Below are 23400 nucleotides of genomic sequence, written 5' to 3'. Positions count from 1 at the left end.
AAAAATGCATTCTGTGAAAAATCCAGCCTCACTTATCATCGAATTCTAACATTGAGGTTTGTACCCTTCTATGGACTAGACTAGGGCTTCCCAAGAGCACAGAAGCTTTTTTGTTACAATGAGAGGTATAATAATAATTGTTTGTATCTACCATAGCTACCACAGAGCCTTTGCTTCATGTGCTACTTTTTATATAGAAACTGAAGGGACAAAAAGAAAAGTATCTCTGAGCACACAAAGCACAATAGCTCTAAGTCAAGAAAGAAGAATAATAGCCAATGACATAACAAAGAACAAGGAGGAGGTCCTGCTAAGGAAATGTCAGAAGCCAGGAACTAAATTGAAAAGTAGGATCTCACGGGTGGTAATCTCAGTGCTAATTGGCATAGGGATAGGCAGATCAGAATGCGTGGCTGAATGAGTGGGAAGAAGGGGTTCCATTTCATGGGGCACAGGCACCAGTACTGCGACAGGAAGGAGCTGTACTGCTGGGATGGGCTCCACCTGAACTAGAATGGGACCAGAGTCCCAGCAGAAAGGATAACTAGGGCAGTAGTTAAGGCTTTAAACTAGCAAGATGGGGGGAGGGATCTGGTAGCAATAACAAAAAGCCTAAAGATAAAAGAAACAGAAGATGAGTGTAAAGGTCAGACCAGGTTAAAGAATTACGATAATATGAACGGTCAAGGAACAAATACAGTTATAAAACAGAAGTATAAAAGGACAGTTAAAAATAAAGTGAACAGAACAACTATTAAAGACAAATTAATCTGCCTGTATTGCAATGTACACAGCTTCCAAAATACAACAGTGAACTGGAGGCAATGATTTGTAGCGAGGAACCAGATATAGTAGGAACAACTGGAACATAGCTACATGAAGAACAGGACTGGCATCTAAATATTGCAGGCTATAACATAATCAGAAAGGATAGGGAAGAAGAGGGGATGGAGTAGCTGTACTAATCAGAGAGAACATAATGGCAGTAGAAAAAAGGGACATAGCTAACAGAAGGATAGAAACAGAATCCATATAGATTGAAATAAAAGAAAAGAAGGGATCGATCATGCTAATAGGGGCATACTACAATGAGTATTCTAATAGTGGAAAGGAGGTGGAGGAAGAAATAAGTAAGCAAATATGTGAAATGAGTGAAAGACATAGAATAATAATCATGGGAGATTTTCTCTACCCCTGAATAAACTGGCAAGAAGAGGTAGATAATGGGGTACAGGGAATGGAGTTTTTACCACGTGTGCAGGACTTCTTGCTTACCCAGTATGTAAAAAGCCCAACAAGAGAGGGAGCACTGTTGGATCTAGTAATGGGAAATGAACAGGAACAGATAACAGAAGTAAGCCTAATGGAACATCTAGGCAATAGCAATCACAACATAATAAGGTTCAAGATAAAGATTGAGAAGGATGTAAGTAAGACAAAGAGCAAAGTAACCGATTACAAATAAGCTGATTGTAAGGGGATGAGAACGGAACTAGGGAAAATAAACTGGAAAAATTTACTGACAAACGAAAAAATAGAACAGCAGTCGGAAACATTTAAAACGGTGATCAGTAGAGTCCAGGAGAAATATATCCCACTAAAAAGCAAGATCAAACTTGCCAGTAATGACACGCCATGGATCAATAAAGAAATAAGGGCGAATTTGACACTAAAAAAAAGTATGAAGACAAAGGAGAGGATGACAAATGGGAATACAAAAAGGTTAGGACAGAAGTAAAAAAAAACAATTAGGAAGGCAAAGAGAACCTACAAAATTAAATTATCAAGGAATATAAAAAGAAATACAAAAGTATTGTACACATAAATTACAAAAATATTCTACACATAAATAATGAAAGTATTCTACACATAAATAACAAAAGAAAAATTAGGATAGGGATAGGGCCACTGAGGGATGCCCATGATAAATTCATAGGTAATGATAGGGAAATGGCAGAAATGTAAAATAATTATTTTGCCTCAGTATTTACCAGGGAGACTAACATGGTGGGCATAACTAAAATTCCTTTAGTCATGCCCATCATGGAATTCCTTGATAATTTAATTTTGTAGGTTCTCTTTGCCTTCCTAATTGTTTTTTTGACTTCTTTCCTAACCTTTTTGTATTCTCATTTGTCATCCTTTCCTTTGTCTTCATACTTTTTTTTAGTGTCAAATTCACCCTTATTTCTTTATTGATCCATGGTGTGTCATTACTGGCAAGTTTGATCTTGCTTTTTAGTGGGATATATTTCTCCTGGACTCTACTGATCACAGGTTTCAATGGGCATTAGAAGAAGAGATCAAAAAAGATATAAAGTCATTTAAGATAGAAAGGGGGGAGATAATTGATAAACTAATCAAACTTAAGAGAGGATAAAACCCCTGGTCCAGATGGTATGCATCCGCACATACTAAATAAAGTTAGGAGAGAGATAGCAGAGGCACTATTACATATATATACAAAAGGAATAGTGCCAGAGGACTGGCGGATAGCTAATGTGATTCCTATATTTAAAAAGGGAGATAGATCAAGTCCAAGGAACTATCAACCAATTAGCTTTACATGATGGTAGGAAAGATAATGGAATCCTTACTCAAATATGTAATAGAAAAACATCCAGAAACCGAAAATATAAGGAATAGTCAGCATTGATTTCAAAACATAAGGCCTTGCTTGACCAACCTTACTGAATTCTTTGAAGAAGTAACAGAAAGGGTAGACAAGGGTAATGCAGTAGATGTAATATATTTGGATTTTCATAAGGCCTTCGATAGCATAGCAGAAATGTGACTAAGGTCAAGGCATGTGGAGTCAGGGAACAAGTAGCAGAATGGATAGCAATCTGGCTACAAAACAGAAAAAAGAGAGTAAGGGTTAAAGGTAGTTACTCAGACTGGCAAAAGGTGGAAAGTGGTATTCCACAAGGATCAGTGCTGGGGCCACGGTTGTTCACCATTTACAGTGATGATTTGGACTCGGGAATTGTAAGTATAATTTCAAAATTTGCGGATGATACCAAATTGAGGGGGGGGGGGCGGTGTAGTTAATACGACAGAAGAATATGACTAAATACAAGAAGACTTTAACAAACTTACAGAATGGGCATGCAAATGGTAAATTTGGACTCAGGAATCTGAAGTACAATTTCAAAATTTGCAGACGATACCAAATTGGGAGCTATAGTTAATACAGAGGAGGACTGCGACAAAATACAGGGAAAACATTAATAAACTTGCAGAATGGGCTATACTTGGCAAATGAATTTCAATGTAGGTAACTGTGAGGTGGTACATTTTAGCAGAAAGAATAAGGAGGCCATATACTTATCCTTATACTCTTTGGAAAATAAGAGTCTAAATGGCGAAGAGGAGCAGAGTGATCTGGGGATACAGAGCACAAATCTCTAAAAATAGCGACGCAAGTTAATGCCATTAAAAAAAAGCAAACAAAGCAATGGGGTTTATTTCTAGAGGGATAGAATTGAAAAGCAGAGAAGTTATGTTAAACTTGTATAGAACCATGGTTAGAGCACACTTGGAGTACTGTGAACAGTTCTGGTCTCCATATTATAAAAAGGATATGGAGGCACTGGAGAAAGTGCAAAGAAGATTCACAAGGATGATACCAGAACTGAGAGGATATACTTATCAGGAAAGATTGAACAGGCTGGGGCTCTTTTCTCTCTAAAAGAGAAGACTGAGGGTGGCCTGACAGAGGTCTTTAAGATTATAAAAGGGTTTGATAGGGTAGACGTAGAGAAGATGTTTCCACTTGCGGGAGAGACCAAAACTAGGAGCCATAAATATAAGGTAGTCACTAATAAATCCAATAGGGAATTCAGGAGAAACTTCTTCACCCAGAGAGTGGTTAGAATGTGGAGCTCACTACCACAAGTAGTTGAGAGGACTAGCATAGATGCATTTAAGGGGAAGCTAGATAAACACATGAGAGAGAAAGGAAAAGAAGGATATGTTAGAATCATAGAAAGGTTACAGCATGGAAGGAGGCCATTCAGCCCATCGAGTCCGTGCCGGCTCTATGCATCCAGCCAGTCCCACTCACCCGCCCTATCCCCGTAGCCCTGCAAATTTTTTCCTTTCAAGTACTTATCCAATTCCCTTTTGAAAGCCACGATTGAATCTGCCTCCACCACCACCCCCTCGGGCAGTGCATTCCAGATCCTAACCATTCGCTGTGTAAAAAAGTTTTTCCTCTTGTCATCTTTGCTTCTTTTGCCAATCACCTTAAATCTATGTCCTCTGGATCTTGACCCTTCCGCCAATGGGAACAGTTTCTTTCTATCTACTCTGTCTAGACCCTTCATGATTTTGAATACCTCTATCAAATCTCCTCTCAACCTTCTATGTTCGAAGGAGACCAATCCCAGCTTCTCCAGTCTATCCATGTAACTAAAGTCCCTCATCCCTGGAATCATTCTAGTAAATCTTTTCTGCACCCTCTCTAAGGCCTTCACATCTTTCCTAAAGTGCGGTGCCCAGAACTGCACACAATGGGCTTGATTTTGGAACGAAGTAGCGGGTGCGTTGGGGATGGGGCAGCTCCGAAAATCGGGGAAATCCCGAGCGGGTTCAGAACCTGGCACCAACCCGCAGACTTCCAGGTTCCCCACTGACACGTCTGGGCGCACGCGTGCCTCTCGAATACGGAAGTCCCACCGGCAATTAAAGCCGGCGGGATGACAGTTAAGAGAGTTATTTAGATACTTGAAGTACTTAATTTTGTGCACATTGAGGCGGGGGTCCGATTTTCAAACATCCTCAGCGTGTTTCCCATGCTGTGTTTCAGCTAGCGGCCAGTTGGACATTCAAATGCTTGTTTGACAGATGGGGATAAAAGGTGAGTTATTGCAGCAGGGCACTCAGTTCCTTCAGACAAACTTTTGGCTGGGAGATCTTTGTGTTTTCACTGAAAATTCTTACTTTCCACTCACAATTCTTCTGTTCACACATATTTACCAACTTTTCGGAACCCCTCAAACTGACACCATCAGGAGGGGGGGTGCCATGGCTGCATTCACCACTACATCCAAGGACGAGTAACAGCACCAGCTTCACCACCCCTCCCTGCACAAAACAGTCCTGCAACTACACATATACCCACAGGCATCAAGTGTCGCCATTCATGTTGAACCTCATGAAAGGGCCCTATCACAAAAGCCAATCAAGAATGGGCAAGACTTGGCAGTAATGGTGAGAATGATAACATTTAAAACCAAATATAAATGAAAAACATGACCATCTGTCAGACAGCCTTGTGTACCCTACGTGCTTACAAAACCTTATCCTTTGTCTTCCTACCATTTTTACCTGGTGCATCCCCTGTGGCTGCAGCAGAGGTATTGGAGGGAATCTCTGAGATACTGTCACAGGGACGTGAGCAGGTTGCTCATGTTCATGCCCTGACTGCTTAGATACTTTTGACCTCCACCGTCTGGGGTTTGGAGCCCATGAGGCCCCCTCCAAAGACTGCTCCACCTGCATCTGTGCAGGCCCAGACTCGGCCACCTGGAGAGGAGGCAACATTGTGGATACTGGTTGAGGGGAGGCAATGGGTGAGACTTGGGAGCGCTTTGAGTGGAGTCCCCATTTCCATGTCCCCTTTCGCCATCATCCCTCTCTTGGGCCAGGCCCACATCACTCCTACCACCCTGCTGGACAACAGTGTGGTGGACATGTGTGATGTGTTGGAAGGCAACTTCTAAAGTATCTGTCAGCCCGTTTAAGGTGGCAGAATGTTGTTCACCCTGAGTCCGAATGACCGTTGTTAGGGCCTGAATGGACTCATTTGTGAGCCGTGCTTGAACCTCATTGGCAGCTAACCTTCTCTCCATTGCCGATATTCCCACACTTACCTGCGACACTATCTCAGACACTTGCTCACGTCCCTGTGACAGTATCTCAGAGATTCCCTACCGTACCTGTGCCACCATTCCACTCATGCAAGAGTCGGACTCCTCCATCCTGTGCTATTGTGGAGAGTGCGCGTGGTGCCTGTTCTTGTACCTCGCAAATGTGCTGCTGTCCCTCGATCATTCTCCTTTTAAGGGATTTCCCCCGGGATTCAGCATCTGCGTCCAGCTGCTCCCACCGACGCGGACTCTCCACAGTTGCCCCTACCACCAGTGTCTGTTCGTGCTCACTTGTGTGTGGTGACTCACCAGATGCCAACCCAACTAACTGACTACAAGGACACCCACCGAGGTGTGAGTATCTGCGCTGGTGGATGGCTCACTATGATGTGACGGTGCACCCTCAGAGGCCGACAGGTCCTCTGAGGAATCGCCCTCTACTGTCACTGCAGTTGTTGCAGAGCCTGTAAGAGCACAGAAAGCAATATTAAGCATCATCACAGATGTGTCATGTTGTGATGAGCATAATGAGGTGTTGAAGATGGCAAGGCATGTTAACATCAATTCATATTGTGTGTGATGAATGTTAAAGTTGTGTCACCAGACGTTTGTGGGGTGCCAGTCTCGCCATCCCCGATGGAAAGGCACTCGAGGGTGTGGCTGATCTCCAGCACCTCCTGCTCTGCGTCTGCGAGGATCACTACTTGTTGTGGTCCCCCTCAAGTCCTTGCGCTCTCGCGCTCATTTTGCGCTCTCGTTTTGCGCTCCCTTCTCCTAGAACAGACGTGTGAGTGAGTGATGGTGAAGTGGCCAGCCGATGAATGCGTTGCTTTGGGTGAGGCTGACCGTGAAAAAGGTGCATCAGAGGGTGAGTGTGAGACAGCCATCACATTGGATGAGGATTGGGGTGAATGGTGGTGGTGAGGAGGTGAGGAAGTGCTCAGGAAGTGCAAGTAAGTTGAGGATGAGCCTTAAGTGGGTGTGAGAAGTGATGTGATAGAGTAGTCTAGGCAGTGTAGAATCAGTTGAGGGGGGGCGGTGATGTGGAACACGGAATGTAGGAGAATCAATAAGTGTACTCACTTTTGCTGACCTAGTTAGGTCATTGAAACGCTTCCTGTACTTGATCCAGATGCGGGAGATGTTGCTGCTGCTGGTGACCTCGTCCGCCACCTCGAGCCAGGCCTTCTTGGTGGCAAAGGCAGGGTATTTCCTCCCGTCCGCGGGGTAAAACACTTCCCTCCTCCTCCTCACCCCATCCAGTAGCTGCTGCAGTGAGCATCGCTGAACCTTGGAGCAGCCTTGCCCCTGTGCTGCTCCACTGTGATTTCTGGGTCTTTGCTCCAGAAAAAGCCTTTGGAGCAATGGTCCTTTAAATAGGGATCCTCCAGTTGACAGCCTGTGATGCGGGTGCGCAGTCCACCCGCTGCGCAGCTTTCAGAAGGCAAACCCGGAAGCCATGGTAAGTGGCACCAATACACTTGTGATGGTGTGCGAAACGGACATATTTTATTTGTCGGGTTACCCATGCGCCCTTTCACGCCCCCCCACCGCTGCCATCCCGCCTCCATTCTAAAATCGGGGCCAACACTCCAGATGTGGCCGAACCAGTGTTTTATAAACGTTCATCACGACTTCCTTGCTTTTACACTCTGTGCCTCTAATTATAAAGCCCAGCCTCCTGTATGCTTTTTTAACCGCTTTGTCAACCTGCCCTGCCACCTTCAATGAATTGTGTACATATACCCCCAGATCTCTCTGTTCTTCTACCCCTTTATTGCCTCTCCTCATTCTTTCTACTGAAATGTATCACTTCGCATTTTTCTTCGTTAAATTTCATCTGCCACGTGTCCGCCCATGCCACCAGCCTGTCTTTATCGCCTTGAAGTCTATCACTACTCTTCACTGTTCACTACACCACCAAGTTTTGTGTCAAATGCAAATTTGGAAATTGTGATCTGTACACCCAAGTCCAAGTCATTAATATATATCAAGAAAAGCAGTGGTCATAGTACCAACCCCTGGGGAACACCACTGTACACCTCCCTCCAGTCCAAAAAACAATCGTTCATCATTCTATAGATTATGGAACAGTTCCTGCAGATTGGAGGGTGGCAAATGTAACCCCACTATTTAAAAAAGGAGGGAGAGGAAACAGGGAACTACAGACTGGTTAGTCTAACATCAGTAGTAGGGAAAATGCTAGAATCTATTATAAAGGATGTGTTAACAGGACACTTAGAAAATATCAACGGGATTAGATAAAGTTAACATGGATTTATGAAAGGGAAATCGTGTTTGATAAACCAACTGGAGTTTTTTGAGGATGTAACTGGTAGAATAGATAAGGGAGAACCAGTGGATGTGGTTTATTTGGATTTTCAGAGAGCCTTTGATAAAGTCCCACATAAGAGGTTAGTGTGCAAAATTAAAGCACATAGCATTGGGGGTAATATACTGGCATGGATTGAAAATTGGTTAACAGAAAGGAAACAGAGAGTAGGAATAAATGGGTCTTTTTCGGGGTGACAGGCAGTGACTTGTGGGGTACTGCAGGGATCAGTACTTGCGCCCCAGCTATTCACAATATATATCAATGATTTGGATGAGGAAACCAACTGTAATATTTCCAAGTTAGCTGACGACAGAAAACTAGGTGGGATCGTGAGTTGTGAGGAGGATACAAAGAAGCTTCAAGGCGATTTAGACAAGTTGAGTGAATGGGCAAATACATGGCAGGTGCAGTATAATGTGGATAAATGTGAAGTTATCCACTTCGGAAGGAAAAGCAGAAAGGCAGAGTGTTATTTAAATGGTGATAATTGGGAAATGTTGATGTACAATGGGACCTGACTGTCCCTCTACACCAGTCACTGAAAGCAAACAGCAAGCAGTTAGGAAGGCAAATGGTATGTTGGTCTTCATTGCAAGAGGATTTGAGTACAGAAGCAAGGATGTCTTACTGCAGTTATACAGGGCCTTGGTGAGACCACACCTGGAGTATTGTGTGCAGTTTTGGTCTCCTTACCTAAGAAAGGATATACTTGCCATAGAGGGAGTGCAGCAAAGGTTCATCAGATTCCTGGGATGGTAGGACTGTCATATGAGGAGAGAATTGGTCAACTCGGCCTATATTCACTCGAGTTTCGAAGAATGAGAGGAGATCTCATTGAAACATATAAAATTCTGACAGGACTAGACAGACTGGATGCAGGGAGGATGTTTCCCCTGGCTGGGCATCCAGAACGAGGGGTCACAGTCTCAGGATATGGGGTAGGACATTTAGGACTGAGATAAGGAAAAATTTCTTCACTCAGGGGGTGGTGAACCTGTGGAATTCTCTACCACAGAAGGCTGTGGAGGCTAAGTCACTGAATATATTTAAGAAGGAGCGAGATAGATTTCTAGACACAAAAGGCGTCAAAGGGTATGGGGAGAGAGTGGAAATATGGTATTGAGATAGAGGATCAGCCATTATCATTGAATGGTGGAGCAGGCTCAAAGGGCCGAATGGCCTACTCCAGCTCCTATTTTCTATGTTTCACCACTACTCTATTTCCTATTACTTAGCCAATTCTGTATCCATGCAGCTACTGCCCCTTTTATTCCATGGGCTTCAATCTTGATGACAAGTCTATTATGCAGCACTTTATCAAATGCCCTTTGAAAGTCCATATACACCACATCAACTGCATTGCCCTCATCAACCCTCTCTGTTACCTCATCAAAAAACTCTATCAAGTTAGTTAAACACGATTTGCCATTAACAAATCCGTGCTGGCTTTCCCTAATCAATCCAGACTTGTCCAAGTGACTGTTAATTCTGTCCCAGATTATCGTTTCTAAAAGTTTCCCCACCACCGAGGTTAAACTGACTGGCCTGTAGTTGCTGGGTTTATTCTTACACCCTTTTTTGAACAAGAGTGTAACATTTGTAATTCTCCAGTCCTCTGGCACCACCCCCATATCTAAAGATGTTTGGAAGATTTCCACCATTTCCGGATTTGCCACCCTCACTTCCCTCAGCAACCTAGGATGCATCCCATCTGGACTGGATGACTTATCTACTTTAAGTACATCTAGCCTTCTAGTACCTCCTCTTTATCAATTTTTAGCCCATCCAGTATCTCAACTACATCTTGCTTTACTGAGACTCTGGCAGCATCTTCTTCCTTGGTAAAGACAGATGCAAAGTATTAATTTAGTACCATGCCCTCTGCCTCCATGAGTAGATCTCCTTTCTGGTCCCTAATCGGCCCCACCCCTCTTCTTACTATCCGTTTACTGTTTACATGCCTATTGAAGACTTTTGGATTCCCTTTTATGTTGGCCGCCAGTCTATTCTCATACTCTCTCTTTGCCCCTCTTATTTCTTTTTTCACTTCCCCTCTGAACTTTCCATATTCAGCCTGGTTCTAACTTATGTTATCAGCCTGACATCTATCATACACCCCTTTTTTCTGCTTCATCTTATTCTCTATCTCTTTTGTCATCCAGGGAGCTCTGGCTTTAGTTGCCCTACCTTTCCCCCTCGTGGGAATGTGCTTAAGATTGTACCCGAACCATCTCCTCCTTATAGACTACCCATTGTTCAATTACAGTTTTGCCTGCCAATCTTTGATTCCAATTTACCCGGGCCAGATCTGTTCTCAACCCACTGAAATTGGCTCTCCTCCAATTGAGTATTTTTACTTTACAGTGGTCCATGTCCTTTTTATAGCTATTCTAAACCTTATGATACTATGATCGCTGTTCTTTAAATGTTCCCTCACTGATACTTGCTCCATTTGGCCCGTCTCATTCCCCAGAACCAAATCCAGCACTGCCTCCTCCCTCGTTGGGCTGGAAACGTACTGGTCAAGAAAGTACTCCTGAACACATTTCAAAAATTCCTCCCCCTCTTTGTCCCTTATATTGTTACTATCCCAGTCTATATTAGGATAGCTGAAGTCCCCCATGATCACTGCTCTGTGGCTTTTGCACCTCTCTGTAATTTCCCCGCAAATTTGCTCCTCTATATCCTTCCCACTCGTTGGTGGCCGATAGAATACACCTAGTAGTGTAATGGCACCTCTATTGTTTCTTAACTCGAACCAAATAGATGCTGTCCTTGACCCCTCCATGACATCCTTTCTGTCCAGCAGTGCAATATTGATTGGGTTAGATGAAGATAGGTGGGAGGAGGATCTCATGGGGCATAAACACCGGCATAGACCCATTGGGCCGAATAGTCTGTTTCCATGCTGTACATTCTATGTGATTCTATATAATCTAAGAATCACACAAGTGCTTGTGGCCCCTGAAATATTAGCACAGATAATACCACAGTCACTATATTGCCACTTACACAGTCCATATCAAGGGTCTGGCAGCTCTTCTGACATTCTGTACCAGCGCTGCCAACTGAAGCGTTATTACAGTCAAAATAAACCATGGGAGCAACACAGGCTGGAATGCAAAACCAAAAATGGATTTAGATACACACAAGAGACATTTTATTCTCTGAATAATTTATTTTTTCTCAAGATGTTACCTTGAAGTTTTAAATCTTTTCCAATACACTCTAGCTTCCCTTGATTGCAGGCACTGCAAGAAAATAACAAAATATCTTCAATCACTGAAGCCCAACACCATTCAGATACTCCTATTGCTCAGTGAAATAATGAATTAGCTTCATTAGCTCACCACATGGCATCTTCCTCATGAATGACTGCTCCTGCTGCCACTGCCGACCCTTTATAGTAACACGAGCAACTAGAGGGTGGTACACATTTACCAGTGCCATCCATATAGGTTCCATTAGCACAACCACATCCATCCACTGGCACAAAGTCAACCTCACATGTTTTATCTGGTGCTCCTAAGGACTGGCAAGTACGATGGCAGTTTGTCATATTGGAGCTGTAGATGAGAGTCTTGGGACAGTTGATATATTTAGCTGCAATTAAAAAACACAGACAACTTGAGGAATTTCCAGATTTCAGTTTAAAACTAGTCTAAAATAAATATATTCTTTCAGAGTGGCTGTTACTAACACAATGTGCTATGTGTCAGTCACTAACATACTGTGCCTTTTAGGCACAGTTCATTAACATGTTGCGCTGCCATTCACAAGAACAACAGCTTGCATTAACATAGCTCCTTTGATGAAAAAAAGGTCAAGGACATTCAGCCACCGACCTTCGGGTAAGCATACTCCAAGGCGGCCTTCGAGACACACGACAACGCAAAATCGTCGAGCAGAAATTGATTGCCAAGTTCCGCACCCATGAGGACGGCCTCAACCGGGATCTTGGGTTCATGTCACGCTACACGTTACCCCACCAGCGAACAAATGTTATCTGTTTTTAATATAACGGGTCAGTTGCTGTCTTTTCTATGTTTCTACCTCTCTATCTCTGTTTTTTTTTGTTTGTTGTTTTTTTTGGTGATTTGTATATTCTGTGAGACCTGGCAGGTAACACCTGTCTGTCTGCACACTGATTGCCTTGGCAACGGGCAGTTGAAAAAACTGTCTGTACTCACCAAGCATTGTTCTGTGAATTATAAATGCGACTTCATTTCGAGGATTTCATTTCCACATCGTTCACCTGAGGAAGGAGGTAGCCTCCGAAAGCTTGTGAATTTAAAATAAAATTGCTGGACTATAACTTGGTGTTGTAAAATTGTTTACAATTGTCAACCCCAGTCCATCACCGGCATCGCCACATCATGAAAAAAAGGTCCAAAGCCACTTCACAAATAGGTGATAGAAATGGACATTGAGCCAGGAAGGGATAGATTATGGGTGGTAGAAAGCTTGTTCAAAGAAATGAGTTTTGAGAAGGATTTTGAAGGTGGAGACAGGTTTAGGAAGAAAGCTCCAGAGATGAAGACCAATGCAGCTGAAGGCTGTGCTACCAATGTGGAGCAAAGGGAGGAGGGGGAGGAAGGGATGCACAGAAGGCCGGAGTCAGAGGAATGGACTGTTGAGAGGGAACATAGGGCTGGAGATGATTGCACAGGTAGGGTGAGGCAAGGCCATGGAGGGATGTAAAAATGAGGTTTAGTATTTTAAGTGTAATACTTTTGGGGATAGGGTGCCAATGTAGGTCAGTGAAGATGGGGCTGATGAGCAAATGGGACTGGATAAATGCAGCAGTTTTGGTCAAGTTTGAGTTCATGAAAAGTGGAGGATGGTAGGCCAGCTAGAAGAGCATTGGAGTCATCTGAAGGTATCAGGGGCTGAGGTAGGGTGGAGGTGAGCAATGTTGTGGCGCTGCAAGAATGTGATTTGGTGATGGAAAGGATGTAGAGATTTAAAGTTACGGTCAGGGTTGACAGGATGCCAAGGTTGAAGACAGTCTGGATGAGCCTGAGACAGCAGTAAGGGAGGGGGTGGATTGAGTGGCAATGGAATGCCCATTACATTATGTCAGTCCATGCAAAGCATTAATATGTACCTTTTGTTGCCCTATGGTGGATTTTTCTAGGTATATAAGAATATGAGGCTGCAGTAGATGGGAAAGGGCAAATGTTTCACAGTTACTGCTACAAATCTGACAGGTGTACAGGGTGTGGAGGTGATTAATATAGTTGTACTTACAGCACACATCAGTTCTCCAGTTAGAAATGGTGATGCCTTTGGCTGCACAGGCCTGAACATATGAGGAGAGGGCAGCACACATGCAGTCCTCACTCTTTTCACAGTTACAGCTGTCATATTTACATTGCTGAAAGATAAAAGCTTTGTGTTATCTCACACTTAAGGTGAAAAGTTTTAAACAAAGATTGAACTAAAAAATAATCCTTCTAATGGAAACACTTAATTCAGAATGGAATATGCAACCCAAAATGATTGAATTTTGCATTCAGTTTGAGGGAGAGAAAAGTAAGTCTAAGACTAGTGTTTTAAACTTAAATAAGGGCAAATATGAGGGCATGAAGACAGAGCTGACTAAAGTGAACTGGCAAATTAGGTTAAGGGATAGGTCAGTAGAGATGCAGTGGCAGACATTTAATGAGATATTTCATAACACTCAGCAAAGATACATTCCAGTGAGAAAGAAAGACTCTCAGGGAAGGATGTACCATCCATGGCTAACTAAGGAAGTTAAAGATAGTATCAAATTGAAAGAAAAAGCATATAATTCCACAAAGATTAGTGGCAGGTCAGAACATTGTACAGAATGTAAAAAACAGCAAAGAATGACTAAAATAATAATAAGGAGGGAGAAATTAGAGTACGAGAGAAAGCTAGCGAGAGATATAAAAACAGATAGTAAGAGTTTCTACAGGTATTTCAAAAGGAAGAGAGTAAGTAAAGTGAGCATTGGTCCTCTAGAGAGTGAGTCTGGGGAACTAATAATGGAGAATAAAGAAATGGCGGATGAACTGAACAGATATTTTGCGTCTGTCTTCACTGCAGAGGATACAAATAACATGCCAGAAATAATTGTGAATCAAGAGGTGAAAGGGAGGGAGGAACTTAAAACATTTAAAATCATCAAAGGGTTCAGAAAAAAATATTAAAACTAAAAGCTAACAAGTTCCCAGGTCCTGACTGACTTCATCCTAGGGTCTTAAAAGTGGCTGCAGAGATAGTAGATGCATTGGTATTAATTTTCCAAAATTCCCTAGATTCTGGAAGGATCCCATCAGATTGGAAAATAGCGAATGTAACTCCTCTATTCAAGAAAGGAGGGAGACAGAAAGCAGGAAACTATAAGCCAGTTAGCTTAACATCTGTGATAGCGAAAATGCTAGAAACTATTATTAAGGAGGTTATAGCAGGGCAGTTAGAAAATCTCAAATCAATCAGGCAGAGTCAACACGGCTTTGTGAAAGGAAATCGTGTTTGACTAATTTATTAGAGTTCTTTGAGGATGTAACAAGCAATGTGGATGAAGGGGATCCTGTGGATGTGGTATACTTGGATTTCCAGAAGGCTTTTGACGAGGTGCCACATCGAAGGCTGCTACACAAAATAAGAGCTCATGGTGTAGGGGGTAACGAATTAGCATAGATAATTGTAAACAATTTTACAACACCAAGTTATAGTCCAACAATTTTATTTGAAATTCACAAGCTTTCGGAGGCTTCCTCCTTCCTCAGATGAATGTTGTGGAAATGAAATCCTCGAACCCTTCGCATTTATAAATCACAGGACAATGCCTGGTGATTACAGAAAGTCTTTCCAACTGCCCGTTGCCAAGGCAATCACAGTGTGCAGACAGAGAGGTGTTACCTAAAAGGCTACCGAATATACAAACTACCAAAAAAAAACAGAGAGAGAGGCAGAAACATAGAAAAGACAGCAAATGACCCGTTATATTAAAAACAGATAACATTTGTACGCTGGTGGGGATACGTGCAGCGTGACATGAACCCAAGATCCCGGTTGAGGTCGTCCTCATGGGTGCGGAACTTGGCTATCAATTTCTGCTCGACGATTTTGCGTTGTTGTGTGTCTCGAAGGCCGCCTTGGAGTATGCTTACCCGAAGGTCGGTGGCTGAATGTCCTTGACTGCTGAAGTGTTCCCCGACTGGGAGAGATCCCTCCTGTCTGGCGATTGTTGCGCGGTGTCCATTCATCCGTTGTCGCAGCGTCTGCATGGTCTCGCCAATGTACCATGCTCTGGGGCATCCTTTCCTGCAACGTATGAGGTAGACAATGTTGGCCGAGTCACAGGAGTATGAACCATGCACCTGGTGGGTGGTGTCCTCTCGTGTGATGGTGGTATCCGTGTCGATGATCTGGCATGTCTTGCAGAGGTTACTGTGGCAGGGCTGTGTGGTGTCGTGGACGCTGTTCTCCTGAAAGCTGGGTAATTTGCTGCGAACGATGGTCTGTTTGAGGTTGGGTGGCTGTTTAAAGGCGAGTAGTGGAGGTGTGGGGATGGCCATAGCAAGGTGTTCGTCGTCATTGATGACATGTTGAAGGCTGCGGAGAACATGGCGTAGTTTCTCCGCTCCGGGGAAGTACTGGACGACGAAGGGTACTCTGTTGGTTGTGTCCCGTGTTAGTCTTCTGAGGAGGTCGATGCGATTTTTCGCTGTGGCCAGTCGGAATTGTCGATCGATGAGTCGAGCGTCATATCCCGTTCTTACTAGGGCGTCTTTCAGCGTCTGTAGGTGTCCATCGCGTTCCTCCTCGTCTGAGCAGACCCTGTGTATTTGCAGGGCCTGTCCATAGGGGATAGCCTCTTTGATGTGGTTAGGGTGGAAGCTGGAAAAGTGGAGCATCGTGAGGTTGTCCGTGGGCTTGCGGTAGAGTGAGGTGCTGAGGTGCCTGTTTTTGATGGAGATTCGTGTGTCCAAGAAAGAAACTGATTCTGAGGAGTAGTCCATGGTGAGCTTGATGGTGGGATGGAACTTGTTGATGTTATCATCAACAAGTTCTATCCCACCATCAAGCTTTTCCAGCTTCCACCCTAACCACGTCAAAGAGGCTATCCCCTATGGACAGGCCCTGCGAATACACAGGGTCTGCTCAGACGAGGAGGAACGCGATGGACACCTACAGACGCTGAAAGACGCCCTAGTAAGAACGGGATATGACGCTCGACACATCGATCGACAATTCCGACGGGCCACAGCGAAAAATCGCATTGATCTCCTCAGAAGACTAACACGGGACGCAACCAACAGAGTACCCTTCGTCGTCCAGTACTTCCCCGGAGCGGAGAAACTACGCCATGTTCTCCGCAGCCTTCAACATGTCATCAATGACGACGAACACCTTGCTATGGCCATCCCCACACCTCCACTACTCGCCTTTAAACAGCCACCCAACCTCAAACAGACCATCGTTCGCAGCAAATTACCCAGCTTTCAGGAGAACAGCTTCCACGACACCACACAACCCTGCCACAGTAACCTCTGCAAGACATGCCAGATCATCGACACAGATACCACCATCACACGAGAGGACACCACCCACCAGGTGCATGGTTCATACTCCTGTGACTCGGCCAACGTTGTCTATCTCATACGTTGCAGGAAAGGATGCCCCAGAGCATGGTACATTGGCGAGACCATGCAGACGCTGCGACAATGGATGAACGGACACCGCGCAACAATCGCCAGACAGGAGGGTTCCCTCCCAGTCGGGGAACACTTCAGCAGTCAAGGACATTCAGCCACCGACCTTCGGGTAAGCATACTCCAAGGCGGCCTTCGAGACACACAACAACGCAAAATCGTCGAGCAGAAATTGATAGCCAAGTTCTGCACCCATGAGGACGGCCTCAACCGGGATCTTGGGTTCATGTCACGCTACACGTAACCCCACCAGCGAACAAATGTTATCTGTTTTTAATATAACGGGTCATTTGCTGTCTTTTCTATGTTTCTGCCTCTCTCTCTCTCTGTTTTTTTTTTGGTGGTTTGTATATTCGGTGGCCTTTTAGGTAACACCTCTCTGTCTGCACACTGTGATTGCCTTGGCAACGGGCAGTTGGCAAGACTTTCTGTAATCACCAGGCATTGTTCTGTGATTTATAAATGCGAAGGGTTCGAGGATTTCATTTCCACAACATTCATCTGAGGAAGGAGGAAGCCTCTGAAAGCTTGTGAATTTCAAATAAAATTGTTGGACTATAACTTGGTGTTGTAAAATTGTTTACAATTGTCAACCCCAGTCCATCACCGGCATCTCCACATCATAGCATAGATAAAGGATTGGTTCGCTAACAGGAAACAGAGAGTGGGCATAAATGGGTCATTTTCAAGTTGGCAAGATGTAATGAGCAGAGTGCCACAGGGATCAGTGCTTGGGCCTCAACTATTTACAATCTATATCTTTGCCGTTGATGAATGGACCGAATGTATGGTTGCTAAATTTGCTGATGACACAAAGGTAGGTCGGAAGGTAAGTTGTGAAGAGGACATAAAGAGTCTGCAAAGGGATATAGATAGGTTAAGTGAGTGGGCAAAAATTTGGCAGATAGAGTATAATGTGGGAAAACGTGAACTTGTCCACTTTGGCAGGAGGAATAGAAAAGTAGTATATTATTTAAATGGAGAGAGATTGCAGAACTCTGAGGTACAGCGGGATCTGGGTGTCCTAGCACATGAATCATAAAAAGTTAGTATGCAGGTTCAGCAAGTGTTTCGGAAGGCAAATGGAATGTTGTCATTTATTGCAAGGGGAATGGAATATAGAAGTAGAGATGTTTTGCTACAGTTGTCCAGGGCATTGGTGAGACCACATCTGGAATACTGTGTGCAGTTTCAGTCTCCGTATTTAAGAAAGGACATAATTGCTTTGGAGGCGGTTCAGAGAAGGTTCACTCGACTGATTCCTCGGATAAGGGGGTTATCTTATGAGGAAAGGTTGGACAAGTTGGGCCTGTATACACTGCAGTTTAGAAGAATGAGAGGTGATCCTATTGAAACATATAAAGATCCTGAGGGGACTAGAAGGGGTAGATGCTGAGAGCATGTCTCCCCTTGTGGGAGAGACTAGAAGTAGGGGCCACAGTTTAAAAATAAGGGGTCTCCCATTTAAGACGGAGATGAGGAGAATTTTTTTCTCTCAGAGGCTCGTGAGTCTGTGGAACTCCCTTCCCCACAGAGCGGTGGAGGCAGGATCATTGAATATTTTTAAAGCTGAGTTCTATAGATTCCTGAATAACAAGGGTTATAGTCGGTGGATGGGAAAGTAGGGTTGAGGTCACAATCAGGTCAGCCATGATCTCATCAAATGGCAGAGCAGGCTCGAAGGGCCGAACGGCCTACTCCTGCTCTTAATTCGTATGTTCATAAAACATTGGGCCGGATTTTGCTCCAGAAATAACGGCGAAGTTAACAGGGCTCAACGTTCTTTCAGTGTATCTGGTACAGCAACTTCGAGCGATCGCACATGCACAACTAAATGTGGAAATCCGAAAGTTCCTCTACCAGGTGCCCTGCTCCTCCGTAAGCTTCACGAGAACTGCATCTCACTGGCTGACTCACCGTTAAAATGAATGCAACAGTGAAGTTCCTCTACTGCCCTGATGAAAACGAAGTAATCGAGCTAAAAAAAGGTGCGTCATGTTTTTTAAGACTAAGCAAACTTTTAATGGCATGGTAACTCTTAATCACTGCCAAACAACCTCTCTGGCACTGAAAATTTACTTGTACAAGTGTGGGTCTCATTCCTTCAGATTTTAATTGTTGTTGGACATTTAAAAAATAAATTTTTTTGAAATGTCCAACAACAATTAAAATTTTTTTTTTACTTTTTCCTCTCTGTCTCTTTTTTCTCGGTCCTTTAATTCAATATTTCTTACCCTCTCTTTCTTTCCCTGTCTGTACCTGATTTGACATTGTTACTATTCTACCTTACATTTCCTGAGTCTGCGTGGCTTATTAACATGTTTCAAACTGATTGGTTAAGGAGATGGACAGATGCCCGGGAGAGGGCGACGTTCTTTGAGAGCCCCAAGAGAGGAACTTGCCGTGCAGAAACCCATGAAAAATCAATGGGCAAATGCAAGTTTACGGAATAGTGGGCACCGTTCGCATGCCACTCAGAACAAAATCCGGCCTTTTGAGTATAGGTCCCACATTTCTGCAGTTTTTAATCATCTGCAAGGCCTTATGCAACACAATCTTCAGATTTTTATAAAACAAATCAGAGCTGTGACTTTTACATCGTTGCAACCAATACTGCAGTTTTCATAGCAATAAATATCAGACACAATGACACAGTAACTTTGTGTACCTCATAGTAGAGATTGGGGTTGATCTGTGAATGACACAGAGCAAATGCAGAGTTCTCAGCTACTAGCAGGGAGCACCAATGCTTGGCATACTTTTCTATAAAAACAAGACAAGAAAGGAGAAATTAGTTTTTTTTAAGAAAACTGTTACCAACTGATTAATTTGCTGCAGAAAGAACATTTTCTCAAACTGCTCTTGAAACGTTATGGGACATAAATTCTGCACTGGTCTCCAGTTGTAGCTCTGTCAGGAGACCAGCAGAACTGCTGTGGAGTTTCAGCCCCTATGTTACTTGGTATAAAACTTCTACATATCCTCCTTAATATGGGGTAGTGACAGAGGACTGGAGAATTGCAAATGTTACACCCTTGTTCAAAAAAGGGCGTAAGGATAAACCCGGCAACTACAGGCCAGTCAGTTTCACCTTTGTGGTGGGGTAGCTTTTAGAAACGATAATCCGGGACAAAATTAATAGTCACTTGGACAAGTGTGGATTAATAAAGGAAAGCCAGCACAGATTTGTTAAAGGCAAATCGTGTTTAACTAATTTGATTGAGTTTTTTGATGAGGTAACAGAGAGGGTTGATGAGGGCAATGTGGTTGATGTGTGTTTGGACTTTTAAAAGGCGTTTGATAAAGTACCACATAATCGGCTTGTCAGCAAAATTGAAGACCATGGAATAAAAGGGGCAGTGGCAGCACGGATACAAAATTGGCTAAGTGACAGGAAACAGATAGTAGTGGTGAACAGTTGTTTTTCAGACTGGAGGAAGGTATGCAGTGGAGTTCCCCATTGGTCGGTACTAGGACCACTGCTTTTCTTGATATATATGGGTGCACAGGGCACAATTTTAATATTTGCAGTTGACACAAAACTTGGAAGTGTAGTAAACAGTGAGGAGGATAGTAATAGACTTCAAGAGGACATAGACAGGCTGGTGGAAAGGGCGGACACATGGCAGATGAAATTTAACACAGAGAAATGCGAAGTGACACATTTTGACAGGAAGAATAAGGAGAGGCGATATAAACTCAATGGTACAATTCCAAAGGGGATGCAGGAACAGTGTAGTATATGTGCACAAATCTTTGAAGGTGGTAGGGCAGGTTGAGAAAAGCACACGGGATCCTGGACTTTATAAATAGAGGCATGGAGTACAAAAGCAAGAAAGTTATGTTAAACCTTTATAAAACAATGGTTAAGCCACAGCTGGAGTATTGTGTCCAATTCTGGGCACTGTACTTTAGGAAGGATGTGAAGGCCTTAGAGAGAATGCAGAAAAGATTTACTAGAATGGTTCCAGGGATGAGGGACTTCAGTTATGTGGATAGACTGGAGAATATGGAGTTGTTCTCCTTACAGAGGAGAAGGTTGAGAGGAGATTTCATACAGGCGTTCAAAATCGTGTACGGTTTTGATAGAGCAAATAAGGAAAAACTGTTTCTAGTGGTAGAAGGATCAGTAACCAGAGGACACAGATTTAAGGTGATGGACAAAAGAACCAGAGGCGACATGACGAAACATTTTTTTACACAGCGAGTTGTTATGATCTGGAACGCACTGCCTGAAAGGGTGGTGGAAATAGATTCAATAGTAACTTTGAAAAAGGAATTGGATAAATACTTGAAGGGGAAGAATTTACAGGGCTATGTGGAAAGAGCAGCCAATTGGGACTAATTGGATAGCTCTTTCAAAGAGCTGGCACAAACAGGATGGGCCGAATGGCCTCCTTCTGTGCTGTACAATACTATGATATACACCATGCCTTAGGTGTGCTCATTGATGGCTCTCTATGATACATGCACGTTCTTTTCTTGCACTTGACAAGTATAAATGGCCGCCATATAGATGTCGTGAGTCAGGACTATAAACAGTAGTCTCAGTCTCCTAAGAGATAACCTTGCAATTTTCTTTCCGGGTCAAATTATGGGGGCATGGTGGACTGTCTTAAAATAAAGGCACTTGCTGGTGAAACAGGTATTCACCGAGATGATCCTGTGAAAATGGTGAAGATAAGCGAAGTGGAAGCCCTTGCGGTTAATGAATGCATCATTATTGTGTACAGAGCATGTAGGCCTACGTGTGTGCAATCAACGATGCACTGGACTCTGAGAAAATCTGCCCTTTGGGAAAAGCCCGACAGCCCTCTTCTGCTGCTGCTGGTTGTCCATGGGGAAAGTGATGACGTCACCTGCTCTGGAAAACAACGTCAGCCACCTGCTTAATATTAGAAAGGTTAGCTGTAATTAACGTAGATAAATTACCCGGTCCGGATGGGATGCATCCTAGGTTGCTGAGGGAAGGAAGGGTGGAAATTACAGAGATACTGGCCATAATCTTCCAAACATCTTTAGATACGGAGGCAGTGCCAGAGGACTGGAGAATTGCAAATGTTACACCCTTGTTCAAAAAAGGGCAAGAGGATCAGGACTGAAGTGAACCTGACAGGTATTTGCTAGTGCAGTGTTTGCTCTGGAGTTTGGCTGCAGATCAGCTTGCAACTGAAAACACAGTCTCCGTCACAGGCTCCTTGGTAGATCACAGCTTCCGCGTACATTGCTTCTTAGTTAAATTAAAGCAATATGTAATTGATAGAGTAGTGGGTACGGTAGCATAGTGGTTATGTTACTAGATTAATAATCCCTAAACTAATAATCAGGAGTCATGAGTTCAAATCCCGCCACGGCAACTGGGGAATTTAAATTCAATTAATTAAATAAAATCCAGAATTAAAAAAACTAGTATGAGCAATGATGGCCATGAAACTACTGGATTGACATAAAAACACATCTGGTTCACTAATGCCCTTTAGGGAAAGAAGTCTGCCATCTATACCCGGTCTGGCCGATGTGTGACTCCAGACCCACAGCAATATGGTTGATTCTTAATTGCCCGCTGAAATAGCCTAACAAGTCAATCAGTTGTACAATCTCGCTTAAAAAAAAAGTCATAATAAGAATAAAACCGGACGGACCACTAGGCAATGGACATGGCAAAGCCCAGTAGACCTACAAAGTCGTCCTCACTAACAAAATTGGTGAGAGCTGTTCCACAGACTAGTCAAGCAACAGCCTGACATAGCCACACTCAGAGAATCATACTTTTCAGCCAACGTCCCAGACTCTTCCGTCACCATCCCTGGGTATGTCCTGTCCCACCGGCAGGACAGACCCACCAGAGGTGGCGGTACAGTGAGAAACAGTCAGGAGGGAGTGTCCCTGGGAGTCCTCAACATTGACTCCGGACCTCATGAAATCTCATGGCATCAGGTCAAACATGGGCAAGGAAGCCTCCTGCTGATTACCATCTACCGCCCTCCCTCAGCTGATGAATCAGTCCTCCTCCATGTTGAACACCACTTGGAGGAAGCACTGAGGGTAGCAAGGGCACAGAACGTACTCTGAGTGGGGGACTTCAATGTCCATCACCAAGAGTGGCTCGGTAGCACCACTACTGACCGAGCTGGCCGAGTCCCAAAGGACACAGCTGCCAGACTGGGCATGTGACAGGTGGTGAGCGAACCAACACGAGGGAAAAGCCTACTTGTCCTCATCCTCACCAATCTACCTGACACAGATGCATCTGTCCATGACAGTATTGGTAGGAGTGACCACCGCACAGTCCTCGTGGAGACGAAGTCCCGTCTTCGCACTGAGGACACCATCCAACGTGTTGTGTGGCACTATCACCGTGCTAAATGGGATAGATTCAGAACCGATCTAGCAGCTCAAAACTGAGCATCTGAGACGCTGTGGGCCATGAGCAGCAGCAGAATTGTATTCCAGCACAATCTATAACCTCATGGCCCGACATATTCCTCACTCTACCATTACCAAC

General features: G+C 43.8%; 1 protein-coding gene across 1 annotated transcript in view; it reads right to left on the bottom strand.

Annotated features, from left to right (window-relative positions):
- Window positions 1-23400, bottom strand: part of LOC137328121 (mucin-2-like) — a 216875-nt gene that overhangs the window by 150217 nt on the left and 43258 nt on the right. Inside the window, exons 16-20 of the mRNA XM_067994299.1 lie at window positions 19564-19658; window positions 13459-13585; window positions 11559-11811; window positions 11407-11459; window positions 11221-11321 (exon numbers count right to left, since the gene is read on the bottom strand). Coding sequence (XP_067850400.1) covers window positions 11221-11321; window positions 11407-11459; window positions 11559-11811; window positions 13459-13585; window positions 19564-19658 — 629 coding nt within the window. The remainder of the gene's footprint in view (window positions 1-11220; window positions 11322-11406; window positions 11460-11558; window positions 11812-13458; window positions 13586-19563; window positions 19659-23400) is intronic.

This window comes from Heptranchias perlo, chromosome 12 (genome assembly GCF_035084215.1).
Source record: "Heptranchias perlo isolate sHepPer1 chromosome 12, sHepPer1.hap1, whole genome shotgun sequence".
Taxonomy (NCBI): Eukaryota; Metazoa; Chordata; class Chondrichthyes; order Hexanchiformes; family Hexanchidae; genus Heptranchias; species Heptranchias perlo.
The sequence above is the reverse complement of the archived record's forward strand: the minus strand, read 5'-3'. Positions and strand labels throughout refer to the sequence as shown.